Source organism: Dryobates pubescens, chromosome 15 (genome assembly GCF_014839835.1).
Source record: "Dryobates pubescens isolate bDryPub1 chromosome 15, bDryPub1.pri, whole genome shotgun sequence".
In the NCBI taxonomy this organism is placed as follows: domain Eukaryota; kingdom Metazoa; phylum Chordata; class Aves; order Piciformes; family Picidae; genus Dryobates; species Dryobates pubescens.
Window position 1 is genome coordinate 8,620,898 of NC_071626.1, and position 17,709 is coordinate 8,638,606.

The following is a 17,709-nucleotide window of genomic DNA, read 5'->3' on the forward strand; positions in this document are numbered from 1 at the left end:
GGGCGGTGCGCGATTGGTGGGCGCTGGCGGAACGGGCCGGGAGCCCGGCGCGGGGTACGCTGGGGGTCCGTCGTGCTTTGCGGGCGCCGCCGCACTCCGGGCGCCAGGCCCGGCCCTACCAGGCCGCGGGTCCGCCTTCAGCCCCAGCCCGCCGAATCTCGCTCCGCCTCTGCTCCCATTCACCACCCCCGCCCCCGACTCCCCAGGCAGTGGAGCGGCTCCACCCAGCGCGAGCAGGCGGCGGAACGCCGAGGGTGGCCGTGGAGGGGCGTGTTTCCCTCCGAGGCAGCTGAGTAAGGCCCTTGAGAGGGAGGTCAAAGGTCTCATGAGGCGCTGAGAAGTGGCTGCACTTCCCGGAAAAGCCAGAAAAGAAACCGCAGGCGCCGCTGCTGGGCTTTCCTCTGCGGCGGCGCGTCACACTGGCAGCTTTCGATTCTCCTTTCCTTGCACTGGGTCGCTAAGTTCAGGGAAGGGCAGGGGCAAGGCCGGCACAGACGTAGCCTGTGCCTGGGTTTCTCTTAGTACACAGAGGGGAAGCCATCTGAGGCTCCAGAACGATGCAGTTCTTTGGCCGGTTGGTGAATACGATCAACAGCGTCACCCAAATATTCACAAACCCGTACCGGGTGAAGGAGGTGCCAGCTGCAGAGTATGCTGCTCACACCTGTCTGAAGAAAGATGGCAGGGTGGTCCTGTATAAAAACAGCCTCACTTGCTCATGGGATTGTCTGCTGGTGAATCCCCAGAGCCCACAGGTCGCTTTCCGGTAAGTGACAGACCTTTGATTACTGCTACTCAGGTGTGAAACTAAAGACCAGAAAGCTCCAGTGCTTGCCTGCTGTGGGTGTGGGGTGATCTCTGTGGTCAGTAGGTGGACTCCTGAGGAGTGAGAGGCCCTCGTGTGTGCTGGTGGAAGAGTTGTCATTGAAACAGCTTGTCAGAACAGGACAGACAGTGCAAACAATGTGAAAACAGGCAGTTGTGAAATAAGTGCTTGGGTCAGAACATTCACTCACAGCTGCTGCTGATTTAGCATCTGGAGCAGAGGATACTTCAGCCCAAAAGTTCCTCAGGGGGAGGAGATGCTCTCTGCTAATGAAGTTCCCACCATTCTATCCTTGGAACAAGCATGAGGCCAGATGCAGAGGAATGGGAAAGTCCCCAGCATTAATGTCTATGGAAGAGCTGTTTCTGTTAGATACATGGGATGGAGTTAGTTTCTTTAAGCAGGACCAACCCTGTGTTTGCCTCCCCTCCAGGCTCTTCCAGCTTGACAGTGAAGCAGATGCCCTGGCACGTTTTGAGCAGTATGCTGGGCGGCTGCGGCCCTTCTACGAGAGCTCTCACCAGCCCCTGTCACTGGAGGATCTCCAGCAGCTCAGTGACTGCTTCCGCAACCACCCCAGCTGGACCCCGGCGCACGTTGCGGTGGAGATTGGCCGTCACGAGAGCTTCCGGCACAACCACGTTCTGAGGCAAGGGGTGGAGAGAGGTCTCTGGTGGGCCTGGTGCTGGGAATGAGCTTGGGAGGGCAGGCTTGGCCAGATTAGGGGATTCCAGCAATGGGAGCTCTCTCCTGGGGGGAGCTTAACACCTGTGGTTAGTGCAGGGGTGGAGTTTCAAAGTGCCAGCCTTGGTGTGTCTTGCCTGTATGAGGAATGTGGTAGCAAAGGGTATCCAAAGGTCGCTGAGTATTGGTGGGCTGATGTTCACCTGCTGCTGTGAGCGTCAAAGCCTGGAGCTCTGCTGTTTGAGCTATGGGATTTAAGTGTTTTGCTAGAAGCAGTGATTCTTAAAACCCTTGTGGAGCTGATTTTGGGAGGAGGTTGTGGCTGACTCTGTAAACCATAAGAGAGCAGACTGTCTTTCTGGAAACAGCTTTTGACTGCAAGCCCTTGGGAAGCCCTTCCCTGTGGGAAGAGCACTGAGGATAAGGGACACCAGTGAGGAATTAGGGGGGTGGGGGCCTAATGGCAGCACCTCTGCCAGGTTACTGACTGTAACCCATCTTCTGCCTTCCTTTGGGTGGGGGAACCTGCTCTCACATGGTGGGCAGAGGTAGGAGCAATGTGTCTGGGGTAGGGTCTGTGCTAAGGCTGCTTGGTGGCCCTCCCCTGTGCTCCTTCCCTGGCAAAAGGCTAGGCTTCCCAGAACCTTGTGGTTCCCACCAGCTGAGTGTTTTGCAGATGTGGAAGGTGCTTTGGTGTCAGCTCCCAGGGCAGCGGCACATCCTTGTCTTCACAGTCCTTCCCTGACCTCACATTGCCTCGCCTCTTGCAGCTGTGTGAACAGCACAGAAAGTGAGAATGGCTGCACCCCCATGCACCTGGCGTGCCGCAAGGGAGACACGGAGTGCCTGCTGGAGCTGCTGGCGTGCCACGCGCGGGTGGACACCACCGACAGGAGCGGGGAGACCGTGTTCCACTACGCTGTGCGAGGGAACAGCCCCCACATCATTGAGGTGCGAGGGATTTCAAAGCAGAGGGGGAGTGGTACTAGAATAGGTCCTTTCTGTGGTGTGAGCAGGGAGATGGGAAAAGAGCTGGAGACCGAGGAAGAGAAAATCAGTTCCATCTGCTGCAGCATCAAGTTCCTGCTCAAGGCTGATTTTGGCCTCTTTCTTCCCCCTGCACCAGTGCCATTTCCTGTAAGCATGCTACAGATTCTATGCTGCAGTGGAACAAGGATTTCAGGCAGATTTCATCATTGCTTGAGGCCTTCATCCTGCTCTTCTTTAGGCCCTTGGCTGTCCTCCTCCAAGCAGGGTATTTGATTCTGGGCAGAGTGCTTCTGTCGGGGAGTGTGTGCTTAGGCTGCTGTGAGGGAGTGTGCATTGCCCACAGACTGAAGGACAGTTCAGAGCCTCCCTCAGCTCTCCTGAGCTGCAGAACCTGTTGTTTGAACTGAGTGGCCTTGCATGGGGGACAGCAATCAGAGCCTCAAGACAGAGACAGTCTGAAGCCAGAGGCATTCTCGATTGCTGAGAAGGGCTGGACAGAGTGACAGGGTTCGTAAGAGTGTGGGTGGCCTTCCACCGTGGGTTCTTCAGGTCTGTCAGCTCCCAAGCACCCAGTGCAAGCATGAGACCAGCTTTCCTCTATGGCTGCAGCCCTCCTCTTTGCCCAGTACCTGTTGTGACAGCTCTCCCTTTGCCTGCCAGACTGTGCTGGCATTTCCTAATGGCAGGAGGGATGACAATCATGGATTAAAAAGATAACCCCTTCCTTTATTTCTCTGATGGCAGCAACTTGGCTTGTTTTTAAAGAAATACCTCCAGGTCTGACCTGTCTCCTGTGTCTCTTTTTCTCTCTTGATTCCTTGCTAAAGCAGAGAAAATTCCTGCTTCTCTTTTGTGTGTCAGGGTTTGCAGGGCTTCCCCAGTATGGCAGTGGGATATTTTTAGGTAGCAGGTCTTAACGTTTATGGGGAGAGTAGGAAAATACCTTCAAACATATTCCCACATGTATATTTTAAATAGAATCTTCTTAGAATCTGAAAGCAGTGGTGGAGTTGCAGGGGAAGTTGAGCTCCTGCCTGGCTCTGGTAACTGATGGGCCGACAGCGGGAGAGGAAACCACTGATTTCAGTGGGTGTTCCCATTCAGTGGGGCTGTGCTTGGCTCATGCAGTGGAACACAAAAGGAATCTGCTGGGCTGTGTTATTCAAGGTGATGTCAAGCCTTGTAGCCTGAGGGGTGTCTCAAGAGCACCCAGGCCAGAGGAAAAGGGCATAGAGAGCAGTGATAAACCCTTTGGGTAGAGAAAACAAGGAGCACTTCAATAGCTACTCTGTTGGAAGCAGGGATGGACAGAACAGGTGTAGCATTGTGAAGAGCCCAGTGCTTCAGGTTCTGTTCTTGGAGCTTAGGAAGATTGATGGTGTTCTTTTGTGTCTGTCTATTGCCTCCTCCTCCCAGCTCCTGGGCAGAACCCCAACTACTGCCTTGGATCACTTGAACCATGAAGGGCTGACTGCTCTGCATCTTGCTTGTCAGCTGGGCAAAGAGGACATGGTTCGTTCTCTGCTGAAATGTGGTGCCAGGTGCAGCCTCATGGGGACACTGGGCTACCCCATTCACACAGCACTGAAGTTCTCTCAGAAGGGGTAAGTAACCACTGGGCTGCCAGAACAGGGCTCTTCCTCCAATCTTGCTCAGGGTTGCCCAGACTAGACCCCTTTCAAGGCAGTGCTCAGTAGGAAAATGTCCTGTGCTGTCCTCTGCTTCCTCAGCAAGTTGGCAAAAGAATGGAGACTTGTTGATACAGAAAAGAATCATGGAATGGTAGGGGTTGGAAGGGACCTCTGAGGATCATTGAGCCCAGTCCCCCTTCCAAAGCTGGGTCACCTCTGGAAGCTCACACAGGAACACATCCAGACAGGTCTTGAAAGTCTCCAGAGAAAGAGACTCCACAGCCTCTCTGGGCAGCCCGTTCCAGTGCTCTGTCACTCTCACAGTGAAGAATTTTTTCCTTATCTTAAGGTGGAACTTCCTGTGTTCCAGTTTGTATCTATTGCCCCTTGTCACAGGACACCACTGAAAAGAGACTGGTCCCTTCTTCTTGACACCCACCCTTCAGGTTATATAAAAAGATGAGCAAGATCTCCTCTCAGTCTTCTCTTTGCCAGGCTAAACAGCCCCAGGTCTCTCAGCCTTCCCTTATAAGAAAGATGCTTATCCCTGTCTCTCTTGAACTGGGAAGCCCAGAACTGGACACAGTATTCCAGTTGTGGTCTCACCAGGGCAGAGTAGAGATGGAGAAGAATCTCCTTTGGCCTGCTGGCCACACTGTGCTTAATGCACCCCAGGGTACCATTGGCCACAAGGGCACGTTGCTGTCCTGTGGATAACCTATTGTCCACCAAGACTCCAAGATCCTTCTCCATGGAGCTGCTTTCCAGCAGCTAATCTGCACTGAGAGAAGCACTTTCAGAAAAAGAAAGCCCCAGTTTTCCCTTGAATTTCTCTCTCTCTGTTATTCTTTAGTATCAGGCACTGGGAGAAAGACAGCAATGTTATTAAAAGAGCTGTCTGAGAAGTACTTTTTCTCACAATGAGCTGTGAGAAGATGATTTGCTGATGCTTAAATAGTACTTCTAATTGCTGTACCTCAGCCTTGGAGTGTTCTGGTCCTAATAAACTTTTGTTTCAAAGCTTAATTATTCCCATCTCCTGTGGGACAAAGGTACTCTTGACTCTTAATAACACACTCTGGAACCGAATCAAACGAGGCACGATGTTTATGCCTTCTTTTGTTTCCCCTGGAGAAAGAGGACTCTTCTTTTGCATTATAATACTTCCTTTTCATCGAGTGTCTGAGCTTTACAAATTGGGCTCTCAAGTCAGCCCTGGCTGCTGCTAGCTAATTTTTCAGCACTTTGAAAAGTGCTTTCCAGCATTAAGAGACATAATGACAAGCCAAAAATGTGCCACTTAGTTTGCAGTGAGGTTCCATCTCTTGTGCACAGTTGTGGTGGTTCAGAGTGGAGAGCATGGACTTGTTTTAGAAGCCTACCTACCCCTGTTTTCTAGGCACTGGATGTTTGTTCACAAGAGGTGTGATTTTTCACACACAGGAAAGCAAGCAGGTTGTTCATTTCAGCAAGTATTTACCTATTTCAGTTTTATCCTCATATTTCCAGAGAGAGAGAAGGAGAAGTGAAGAATTTCCCCTTGCATCTTGAGAGTTTCCAGAAATGCCATGTTTTTATATTGGAGAAGCACCCAGATGTTGCTTCACAACTTGGAACTGGGAAGGGATTCTCCTGCCTCCTCCAAATGCTGCTTGCTCGCTTCCTCTTGCAGCCTTCCGCTCTAAAAAGAGCAAAACAAAGCTGCAGCTGAAGAGCTTGCAGGTGTTGCAGAGAGCCTGCTGCTGAAGGATTTCCCAAAAGGCCCCTGAGTGGGAGGCAGGGGCTGATACGAACAGAGGTCTTGAGCTGAGAAGGCAGCCACCCATCCCTTCATCACATTGTCTTTACTAGGTGTGCCCAGGCCATCCTCGAGGCGGATGCCAGCCAGGTTCGCTCCAAAGACCCACGCTACGAAGCCACTCCGCTGCACTGGGCAAAGAAGGCAGAGGTAAATGGAACCAGTCTGTGGTGAGGGCCTGTGCTACCACCCAGCACTGGGTTAATTTCTCCTGCTGCTGACCTTTCCCTTTCCTGTGTGCCATGTGCAGAGCTCTGCAAGTGTCAGAGCCCACCCAGCAGCCTGGTGGTCGGTTCTCCTTGCCCTATGCTGTTCAGTGCTCTTTGCCATGGAGGTCAGAGCAGTGGAGCCTTACACTGAAACAAACGGGTGGGCTCGTCCCTGTCTGTCATCCTTGGCTGTGCTACTGCCAGCTTGTCCCTCTTCCCTTTTTGCTGGGGAAATTGCAGCAGTGTCACTGTTACCCCTGGGGGGAGCTCTCTTCTCATTACTGACAGTTTCACCGAAGGGAGCAGATTGATGCCTTGCAGACCGCAGGGACGCTGTGAGTTTGGCATCCAGTGGTGGCATGTTATGGTCCTTCTTCCACCAGAGATAGGCAGATCAGTGGTGTGACATGCCATGCTGGAGCACCTGAGTGATGCTTATTACAAGCAGAGAAGATTCCCATGGCAGGACTGTTTTCCTTCCTGCAGTGTCACATCCCTCTCAGAAGTGGCCTGTGGACTTTCAGAGAAAGCATAAAGCTGCTTAGCTTTTAAAGACAAAATCAAACTGTTCTCCTCTAGTCTGCAAGGATTCTGGCCTGAGGAGGAATTATTTTTTCTCCATTGCTCTCAACTGGTTGCTATATTTGTATACAAGTCCCCAAACAGGCAGAAGCTCTAGCCAGATTGTGAAACCATCTGTGTCAGAAGACAGAGAAACCTCATCTCCAGTGCTTGAAACAATGTAGTTGATCTCTGCCAGCAGCCATATCCAGGCTACAGGTCCTGCCTTTTCCCCTGCTTTGCTTGCCATGAGACTTGGATCGTTTGGATGCCCAGGCAGTAGACTTCACGTTTGCTTTCTCTCTTCTTGACCTGGCACATGCACGCTTGGGTGCAGATGACACGGCTGCTGCTTGAGTATGGCTCCGAGGTGAATGTAAGCAGCGGGACGGCTGACATGGCTCTGCACATTGCTGTCAAGAGGGGGCGCTTTGACTGCGCCATGGTGCTGCTGACACACGGCGCCTGCACCAACGCCAGAGGTCAGGATGGCAACACACCACTGCATCTAGCCATGAAGGTGAGTTTTCTGCAGAGGCTGCTAGAAAGGAGAGGGAGGTTTTTTTGTGAAGGGTTGAGGCAGGGGCAGACTCCTTTGAAATTCTGGCTGTTGTCTTTCATGAAGTGATCCCTTGTGGGTGCTTTGGCTAATCAAAAGGGGGGAGAGGGAAATGAGCAATCATGTAGCCAAGGGGAGGGTAGCTATTGACTGAGCTTTCTCCTGTCCCTTAGCATGACCACCTGGATATGATCAAAGCAATCATCGTGTTTGGAGGAGACGTTGAGATCCCCAATGATTTTGGCGAGACAGCAGGGCTGTTGGCAGCCAGGACCAGCAAAGGTGAGGGAGCACGTCAGCAGCCGGCATCCTGTCTCCCCTTGGTGGCCAAAACAGCGTCTTGGTGAGAGGTGAAAACATGCCAAGCATGAGTGCTGCTTCTCCAGTGTGCTCTCCCAGCTTCTAGTCACTCACAGGGTAGGCACTTCCTGAGCTGGCAGCCTAGGCTTTGCATCAGCAGCCCTTTTATGAAGTTTTCTTCTGTGAAGCAGAGATGAAAGAGGAAGAGCTGGCACACGTTCCCCCTCTTTCAAGCCATGATGTCAGGCACTGCAGGCTCATGGTGGAATGACACAGTGCTGCTGAAACACCCAGGCATAAGCAGATGCATGCAGTTCTTTGGGGCAAGAAGTGCGCGGCACACACCCTTGAAGCCGCAGAGCTCTGGGTAGCCCTGCTGTGCACAAGTTCTGATGCCTGGCATCGGGGGAAGAGAAACCCAGGATGTGCCTTCCCCTTCCCTGGATCATCCCAGAGGTTGTGTGAGGGTCAGGACTGGTGTGAATTTGGCAGAGCTGCCCCTGGTGTGTGCCTGCACTGATTCTCTCTCTGATCTGTGACGTCACCTAAGGTGCGAACCGGAAGGTGCTCTTAGACCTGCTGCAAACTGTAGGGACTGAACGCTGCCACCCACCCAACCCTGCCTCCCCAAGCCCGGCACCATCTGCCGCCTCCTTCCTGGAAGGCCAACCTTCCTCTCGGAGCAGCTTCAACGGCTTAGGTAAAGCCTTCCCTGGCCCTTCCTCACTCTCCCTTCCTGCTTCACAGTGCTTTCTCAGATCCCTTCTTCAGATGGGCTGCGCTCTGGGGACTGTCTCCTGTCTCTCAGTTTCTGGTCACCGTCCTCATTTCAGCTGTTGCAGGATCCTGTCTCTTTTCTCTGCTTTTCCTCTGTGTGTGTCCTCTAAACTTTTGTGTTATAGACCTGACACAATGCAGCTCTGTAAAAAGGAAAGGGAAGACTGATTCTGTTCTCCACTCTGGAAGAGATGTAGGACTCAGTTGTCTGCATGTACTTGATCCACTGAGTCATACAGAGAAGGGCACAGACTTGCTGGTTTGATTTGAAGACCTTCCAGTGTCGTGCTGGGCACAAGAAAATGAAAAGTGTTGCTCATTCACATCCTGGAGGCTGGCAGTTGGGAGAGGGAAGGGATGAAAGCCAAGGATAGGTGACCCTGGTCCCAAGGTTTATGTTACTCATAGGGAAAAGCCTACCTTAAGACATAGGGTTTGTCATAGCTTGTGCTCTGTACTGCCCAGACTCTGTGAATTAGTCTGTGGGTCTATTCTAGGTGTCCATCTGTCCTCCACTGGGGAGCTCCAGAGTGTGGGCAGAGGCAGTGGGAGGGGTTGCAGAGTGAGCAGTGGGTGAATTGACCTGGAGGGAGGCTCTGACTCCTGTGAAAGGGAACATGCAGGCAGACAACAGCTGCTTGTCAATGGTGGTTTCCTTTGCAAAGGTCCTCCTGTGGGGCTAGAGGACAGCCCCCTCTAGGCCCTGGAGTGTGTCTGTGTCACCATAAGCCTCCATTTGGTGATGTAGAGGACTTTCTTCTCATTATGGCCTTGTGAAGGTGATCCCCTCCCAGTTTCAGCTCTGTAGTGGCAGAGCAAGGCCCTTTTTTTGTCATGGACTCTGACCTTTGAAGAAACTGCTCACCACATTCGTCGTCATCCGCAGCCACCTTCTGACAGGAGTACTTAACTTCTGGCAGGAGTATTTAACTTCTCTTCCCCTGTTCTGTCTTTTGGTTTCACAGGCTGGCTTCTCACCTAGCTTGGATTGGTGCCCTGCTCCCAGGGTAGCCTGGGTGTGCATCAGCTGAGGGGTAATGACAAGCCACCCTGTCCCCACAGCTCTCCTGCCTAGGTTACCTCCAAAGAGTAGATCTAGATTTATCTTACAGCTTGCAGTAAGCTGCGTAGCGAGCACGCTGCTGGGCTCTGCCTTCTCTTTCACTTACTGTGCTCATCATCTGCTTTTACAAGTCCTTCATCTTTGCCAGTGCATCTCCAGCTGCCTGCTGTAAGGGATGGGATTTCTCCTCTTTGGTGTGGAGTTTAATCTGGGGGTTACCTAGTGGCTATGGGTAAGATGCCTGGTGTCTTCTGCAAGGAGCTTTATTTGGTTGGGAAGGGAATTGGGTGTTCTCCATGTCCTTATTGTGGAAACTGTTCACTGCACTGGTGGGAAGTTTGGGTACCCTGACCAAGCTTTCTAGGGGCAGAGAGAAAGCAGAAAGAATAATGTAAGGTTTTCTGACTGATGAAGCATGATTTGTTTGGCTGCTCTCTGAGAGGCACACGTCAGAGGGGTCAGGTAGCAGAGCAGTCTGTAATTGGTTTCTTCCCTTTTGCATGTTCATGGCTCCCCAGGGTACCAGGACCTCCTGTATGTTTCCACAACGCTTGGACAGTTGTTGAAGGCACCAGATGTTGTGGACTCTCCCACTGAGGGCAGAAGGAAGTAAGTGAGGAAACAGCTTCTGTCCACACTCATGTTCAACTTGAAGGTGCAATCTGAGTGTGTGAATTCTCCCACCCACACCCCTAAGTGTGTCATCCTCAGAGCTAGCATTATTTAATGTCCCTTGATGTTAGCAGTTATTGCCAGAGCTTTGTAACAGCTCTCTGTTCCCATAGCCACCAGCAGTTCCTGCCTGCAGCTCTGGAGCTGCAGTGGAGTCCGAGCTCAGCAGGTGAAACCCCTGCTCTGTCCCTCCCCTCTGCCACTGAATGCTGTTTTGGTTTGTGATTTCCCCATCTCCGTGTGCCGCCCTGATGCTCACCCAGTTCCTTTGCAGGCTGTGCAGTGCCTTGGCAGTGCCTGCACCTCACCTTGCAGGTTGGCACTGAAGTGCTGCTAGCAGAAGCTTAGGACTGTCTGCTCTATTTGTGACACAATGCCCACTACTGCCTAGTAAGGGACCTGGGTGCAGTTTCAGCTTGTGAAAGTCTCTCTGGTGCAGAGGTTAGGGATGGCTGAAAGAGCAAGTGGTGGTGCAGCAGCTCTGCCCAAGTCTTATCTGACTGTCCAGTCTTACCTGCATCTGAGGAAGCACCACTGGATTTGTTTGCTCGCTGATTGCACTGCTGCAGTGTGCCTGTTAGTAGCGTTGCCATGGAGCACGCTGCGATTCGTGAGCTGTCCCACAGCTCCCGGCCAGCTGTCTCTGTCTCCCTGCAGTCACGACCGCCTCCTGTGCCTGGATGGAGGAGGCATCCGGGGCCTGGTGCTCATCCAGCTCCTCCTGGCTATCGAGAAAGCTGCAGGCCGTCCCATTCGGGAGATTTTTGACTGGATTGCAGGGACCAGCACTGGAGGCATCTTGGCCTTGGCTATTGTACATGGTGAGGATGGTGCAATTAATGGGCCCCTTCTCGCTCCTGTGAGGCAAGCTGCCCCTCTGAGTCCCAGCTGACATTTGTTGTCCCTGACAAAGGAGGGAAGGGGCATTTGTTAATGAAAGAAAGTCTGCTTTGTGCTTGCTTCTCATGTCCTGTCTGGCCCTGGGGGGTTTTGTGGGGTGTGTGGTGTCAGAGTGCAATGTTCTGCTCTTCCTGCTCTCTGACTGGGGGCTTTACAGCAAGATGGTCAACGCTTTCTGGTAGCAGGAAACTGCACTCCAAACTTGCCCTTCCTCTTCAGTCCCTGCCAGCCGTGCTGCTGAGGTCTGAGCCAGTGACAGGCAGCTTAGGAAGGGGATGGGGTTGGGAGTGCTGCCTCCCAGGCCCACTGGTCCTGCAAAGTCCCAGCTCTGATACGCTCTTTGTTCTGCTTGCCCTTGCTCCCGCCCCCTGCTGCTGCCGGCGCCGTGGCCCGTCCAGGGAAGTCCATGGACTACATGCGCTGCCTGTACTTCCGCATGAAGGATGCGGTGTTCCGCGGCTCGCGGCCCTACGAGTCGGAGCCCCTGGACGAGTTCTTGAAGAAGGAGTTTGGGGAAAACACCAGAATGACAGATGTCCGAAAACCCAAGTGAGTCCTGCCTGGGGCTGTGCTGGTTGATGCTCTCCTGACTGTGCTTTAGACGTCTCAGCAGAGATGCTCAGCCTCTCCTTAGAGCAGATCTGGAGGGGTGTGATGAGTGGACTGCTGAAGGCCTAAGTTTGTCATTTTCCCCTTTGGTGCTTGTTCTGCCCTGTCCTACCCCCCAGGGTTATGGTGACAGGGACGCTCTGCGACCGGCAGCCGGCTGAGCTCCACCTTTTCCGAAACTACCCTGTGCCAGAGACAAAGACCTCCACTGAGTACCAGACAAGTGCATCTTTCAAACCACTCACTCACCCAGAAGGTAAACTGCTGGCACACAGCACTTCAGCTGGTTGGCAGGGAGGTGGCTGACCATCAGAGAGAGAAGATTTCCTGGTTTTCTTCCTGTTGTGATAAAAATTGGGGGTGTCCAAGGGATGGCTCATCCCTGATCTTGATTTGTAGCTTGGTCTGAGTCCACTCTCCTCCTCCCTTGGCTTCTCTTGTACCAGGAATAGGGGCTGTGAGTGAGGCTCATGAGGAGCGGTCTGCTAGAGCAGTCCTGCATACAGTCCCTATCTTTCCTTTGGCTCTCAAGAGCAGATTTATATGGAAAAGCTGTGTAACTGAAGCATGCAGCCCCCTCCAGCTTACTTCTCACTTTGTCTGGCAAACATAACTGGTTCACCATCAAAATAGCAGCAATGAAGCTGGTTGAGACTGAATTTGACCCAAGATAACTTCGCAAATGGTGAGGACATCTTTTAAAGCTTCCCAAAATAATCTTGTGCATCCAAGCAGAGGCACTACTGTTGGGAGAAAGAGGCACAACTGTCTAGGGCAGGGTCTTTGGGGTTTACAGGCCCTCCTGCTTTGTGCTGGTGAATCTGGCACACAGGAAGATTGCTGCCTGCTTTCTCTCCCTCCAGACCAGCTGGTGTGGCGCGCTGCCCGCTGCAGCGGTGCGGCTCCCACTTACTTCCGGCCGATAGGTCGCTTCCTGGACGGTGGGCTGCTGGCCAACAACCCCACCCTCGATGCCATGGCAGAGATCCACGAGTACAATAAGACTCTGATCAAGAAGGTGAGGGAAATCCTGGTAACTGAGCTAGCCCCTGAAGGTGAAGAGGATTTGGGAATGGAGCGGATAAACAAGTTAGCAGTGTGGCATCCTGGAAGGGGATATGCGTTGGGAATCACAGAACATTAGAGGTTGGAAGGGGCCTCCAGAGATCATTGAATCCAACCCCCCTGCCAAAGCAGGATCACTTAGGGTAGTCTGCACAGGAATGCATCCAGGTGGGTTTTGAAAGCCTCCAGAGAAGGAGACTCCACAATCTCTCTGGGCAGCCTGTTCCAGTGCTCTGTCACCGAAGTTCCTCCTCAAACTGAGGGGAAGTCATCTATATTCAAGTTTGTACCTGTTGTTCCTTGAATGGTGGCCAAGAGGTGAAATCCTCTTCTGACAAGGGTGTCAGACAAGGAAGCAGCCCCATTGTTTTGTCCTGGCTGCTTTGAGCAAGGCTAATTCAGTTGATGGTATTATGTTGCCCTTGATGCAGCTCTGCAGGGCTTTTTTCTGCCCAGAAATAAATTGACAAGATTATGATGAGAGGGCACTCTGCAAGGCTGAAGAGGGAATGCCTTCTGTGGTGTGGCAGGTTGCTCACAAAGTTGATGAGCTATTGGCAGCTACTGCTCCCTGCAGCTGAAAAGGGAAGCATGTGACTAAAATAACTAAAAGAATCAGGCTGTTCACAGTCACCTCGTCCTAGGACTCATCTTGGGGGTGATCCCATGGGTTTGGGTACAGCCAGAGGTGTAAGGGAGAGAACAGTACAACTGTTGAAGTCCTGTGGGTTATAGCTGTTTCACCAGGCAGTACTGAAAGGGGAGGATGGAGGAGAGGAACGTCTGCTGAGCCTTCTGCCTTGGTTTTCAGAGCTGTGAAAGACTCCCCAAGACTGCTGTAAAAGACATGCTCCACCTTGATTGTTGGTCCTTGCAAACTAAAGATTTGTTTGTTCACAGGGTCAGAGGCAGGAAGTAAGAAGATTGGGCTTGGTGGTCTCCTTGGGAACTGGCAAGCCTCCGCAGGTCCCAGTGAGCTCTGTGGATGTTTTCCGCCCCTCCAACCCTTGGGAGCTGGCAAAGACTGTCTTTGGGGCCAGAGAGCTTGGCAAGATGGTGGTGGATTGTGTGAGTAGTGGAAGGAGGGGATGGTGGAAAACTCCTGAGACTGCTTGCAGGGAGAGAGCAAACATTTCCAGTATTCAGCTTCTTCCATTTGGGAGAAAATTGTATTTTCTTGGAACTGCTCTGACCACGTTCTGATCAAGGAATGGATGCAGTAGGTAACTTAAGGATTGTGGGAGCACAGCAGGTCTCAAGCCCTGTCTGCCTCTGGAGTTTTGAGAGTCCAGGGAGCTTCTTGCAGCTGAAAGGAGCTGAGGACAGGAACTGTGGTCAGTGGCCTTTAGGAACAGTTGCAGGTGTGAGTTCTTGAAACTCAGTATCTTTCTTTCCAGGAAGCACTGATTATCATCTGAGCAGCCTGGACCAAAACCCAATCACACCTTACAAAACAGCAATTCTTTATAAAAGCTTTGTTATCCCCACAGGGGAAGTTAGCAAATGCCAGAGAAGTGGGAATATCACTAACAAAAAGCAGTAGCTCCGAGCTGTGGTTAGGAGTGTGTCATAGGCACACATTCTTCCATGCTTCAGAGAGAAGGTCATTAAATGTTGTGCATGAAAATAGTCCAGGTGACTAAAAGCCAGACAGATCAGAACTAAGGTTCTGACTATAATCTTAATTCTGTTGCTTTGTCAACTTTTAGCTTCCTAAAGTCAGAAAATTCTGAAAGAGGTCCCTCTGCTTCCTCTGTCTTTTATGTGAGGGCTTGCAGAGAAGCTGTCCCAGGGTAGCCCAGAAACCCTGCAGTAATCACAGGCTCTGTTGGTACTTGGACAGAAATGGATAGAGGTGAAATCCCAAGGAGGCTGTGATTAAATCCTCCTGGAGGTTTCTTTAAGGGAATTTGTCTGATGCTGGGAGGGAAGCAGGGTCTGTAGGGTGCAACTCCTTGTGTCCCAAGGATCAGGAGCACTGCTCTTACATTAAAAACCAAGCAAGCAAACAAAAGCTGCCCCACTCTTGGTGGTAAGCAGTGCCATCCAGAATGCACTTGCCTTTGGTTTTCCCTCTTCCTCTGTGGTTTGTGCTGTTTGACTTGGTGCCAGGGGAGCCTCTTGCAGGCAAGGGAGAGCAGTGTGGCAGCTGAGCTCTTAACTGAGGGCCTGTTTCTCCTGCAGTGCACTGACGCAGATGGCCCAGCTGTGGAGCGTGCCAGGGCCTGGTGCGAGATGACGGACGTCCCCTACTTCCGGTAACGGCTTCCTTTCTGCTCTCTGCTCAGGCCTATTTTTATCCCTCTCACTTCAGACCTGGCTGTGTGTGTGTCATCCTAAAGAGTGTCACCTCCAGAGGCATGCCTGCCCAGACCTATTCCCCTGCCTTCTCTCCTTGTGCCTTAGTGATGTAACACAGGATACCATGGCCCATGCATGAGCTGAGGTGCTGAGCACACCTTGTCTGGGGTCACTTAGTGGGGGTTGGGGGATGCTGTCTAGCACAGTCCTTCCAGGATATGTGTCCTGCCCTTTTCCAGCAGGCAGAGCATGTTTTGAGACTCAGTTGCTGAACTTCAGCTCAGTCTCAAGTGTGGCTGGGCCTTGAAGGAGGGGGAAGCTTGATAGATAAGGGCGAGTGGACACCCAGGACAGCTTGAGCCGCTTGGCGCAGGTCTTGTGCTTGGCAGGCTTCCTGCCTTGTGTCATTCATGTCTGTGCCCAGCTGGTGATGCTGTCTTGCTGTCTGCAGGCTTAGCCCTCAGCTGCACACAGAGGTGATGCTGGATGAGGTGAATGACAGCGTGCTGGTGAACGCTCTCTGGGACACTCAGCTTTACATCTACCAGCAGCGGGAGCAGTTTGAGCAGCTGGTGCAACATCTCTGCCGATGACTGACCTGGAGCTTCTCATTCTGCCTTCCCGTGGCAAGGAGCAGCAGACACTAAAATGGCTCAGATTTGCCCTTGAACTAAGGTGTTGAGTGGGGGGAGGGACTACTACTACTGCTACTACTACTAGGGAATTAACTGTGTGTAATAGTGCACATACTGGAGTGTATTCTGGGCTGTGTTTCTGCACAGCTGTCAGATGCTGACGGTTACCTTCGTACTGTAGCCCCACCTCTGCTACTGTGCTCAGTTTTGCTGCCCTGCTCTCAAACTACAGCCCTCCCCAGGAAAGAGAGCCCTCACCTACCTGTCTTGAGCTGTAGCAGCTGGAGTCTGTCTCCTGGCTGTGCAGCACCTCTACTGACAAAGCACCGTGCACCTTCCTGCATCACAGAATGGGCCAAGGCTGGATGAGACTTCAGGGATTATTTGGGCCTCTGAGGCCAAGGTGTTTCAGAGTATGTCATATGGAGAAAAGGGTTTATTCTTCCCTCTGCATGCTCTGTTTGAAGGGGAGCAGAAATGCTGCAGCTTTCTGCAGTAGATATGATGCAGAATGTTGTGACTGGCCTTGGGAGGAGGGACTGCCCTCCCTGAGCCAGATGTCTTCTGTAGCACCTTGAGATGGGCTGGCAGCCCAGGGTGGGGTCTGACCCCCAGAGACTGTGTTTGCCACCTGACTTGCTGTGCTGCTTTTTGCTCAAGGGTTGAGACATGAAAGCCTGTCTTGACTCACAGCAAGCTCAGGATGGACAACAGCCTTGGCTTGGTGGAGAAATTGTTTCTCTTTGTTCTTAATGTGGAATCAAAATGCACTGAGATCAGTTCCTATCAAAGAAGCTGACCCAGCAGACAGTTAGGATTTACTTTTTTTCACTGCTGGAAATCCCATTATGACTGCTCTACCACTCAGTGTTCCTGCAGTAAATTTTGCATATGTATGAATAAATTATGTATCTGTTTGGAGGTGTTTTGAGGAGTAACCTGAAAAACTGAATTCTTTGTGTCCTTTTGATGGCCTGGACTGCTGCTGTGACCAGTGCTGCTATGCAAAGCTAACATCACCTGAAATAAAGAGAGGTCTGCATTTGGTGCCACTCTCATGCACTTTCTGGTTGTCTTGTCTTTTGCCATCCTGCAAGGTTCCAGAGGGGTTCTCCATTGGCAGACTCTGAATTTCTTGGAGGTAGAAAATCAGGAGCTGGGCTCCTCAAGGCAGAGGATTATACCTTTTGTATGGACTGAGTAGCTGAATGGCCTGTCCCTGCAGCCAGCCTGGGGAGCATATAGGTGAGTGGCTGGCTGGCCCATGAAGCACAGCATTGCATGCTGGGCTTATCAGTTGCAGCCAGTGGAGAGGCTTTGGACCAGCTCCTGTATGAGAATCCCCTTGAAGCTGGTCTGTCCTAAAAGAAGGAACACTAAAGCTCCTCAGGGTACAAATGGCTGGAGACAAGGCTTTAATTTTGCTATCCACAAGTGGTTCCTGGACGTGGTAACCTGCAAGCTTGCTGGACCTGGTGTCTACTGATTCCTGAGGGACACCACTGGCAGGAATGGGAGTGCTGAGTTATGAGTGGGGCTGAAAACTGATTTATCTACCTCCTGTTCCTCAGTTTTACAAATGAGATTGTGCATGTAAGGGGCTTTTCAGATGGAGTTAAGGTTTTCTTTTTCCTGTGTAACAGAGGGGCAAAACAAACCTCTGCATTTGGGGATGGAGAGAGCTCCTTTCTGCTTTTTGCCCCCAGCTTGCTCTCTTCCCCCACCTTTATAATCCTGCACTATCTTCAGGGACTTGGCAGACTGATCCATGCTTGGGCTTCTTGCATGCAGGCAGGGAGATGCAGAAGGATTCAGACAAAAGCTTGTGCCTGCTGTTAGGGAGACTCACTCAGACTAAGAGTTAAGGGAGGCTAAGAGCCAGAGGGCTAAGTCCTGGGGTGGGGCAATAGTGGGCAAAGAAGAGGTGGTTTGACCCTTCCTTGTGTCTTCCCCCAGCCCCTGCTACTTGCTGCCTGTGGTCACAAGCTGTGTGAGAGGCAGCTGAAGATGCTCTGCTAGCGCCGCAGGGCTGAGCGAGCCGGCTCTGAGCGGTGGCAGTGACGCAGGCAGCGAGCCATAAGGCAGCCGCTCCGGCAGGTGGCTGGCTCCACAGGTGCCAGGGCAGGGGG

General features: G+C 52.1%; 1 protein-coding gene across 2 annotated transcripts; it reads left to right on the top strand.

The window, feature by feature from the left end:
- The first annotated feature begins 58 nt into the window (after window positions 1–58).
- On the top strand, window positions 59–16,622 carry PLA2G6 (phospholipase A2 group VI). Of its 2 annotated transcripts, XM_009902492.2 has the most exons (16): window positions 59–766; window positions 1,260–1,475; window positions 2,281–2,461; window positions 3,917–4,104; window positions 5,983–6,079; window positions 7,037–7,219; window positions 7,432–7,540; window positions 8,109–8,258; window positions 9,917–10,007; window positions 10,728–10,891; window positions 11,369–11,519; window positions 11,699–11,835; window positions 12,443–12,597; window positions 13,545–13,712; window positions 14,829–14,902; window positions 15,397–16,622. In XM_009902492.2, exons 1-16 carry the CDS (start codon window positions 558–560, stop codon window positions 15,536–15,538), a joined length of 2,415 nt encoding a protein of 804 aa, XP_009900794.1. In that variant the 5' UTR covers window positions 59–557; the 3' UTR covers window positions 15,539–16,622. The 2 variants fall into 2 exon arrangements, with proteins under 2 accessions (XP_009900794.1, XP_054023866.1); XM_054167891.1 differs by lacking the exon at window positions 8,109–8,258.
- The last annotated feature ends 1,087 nt before the right edge of the window (window positions 16,623–17,709 follow it).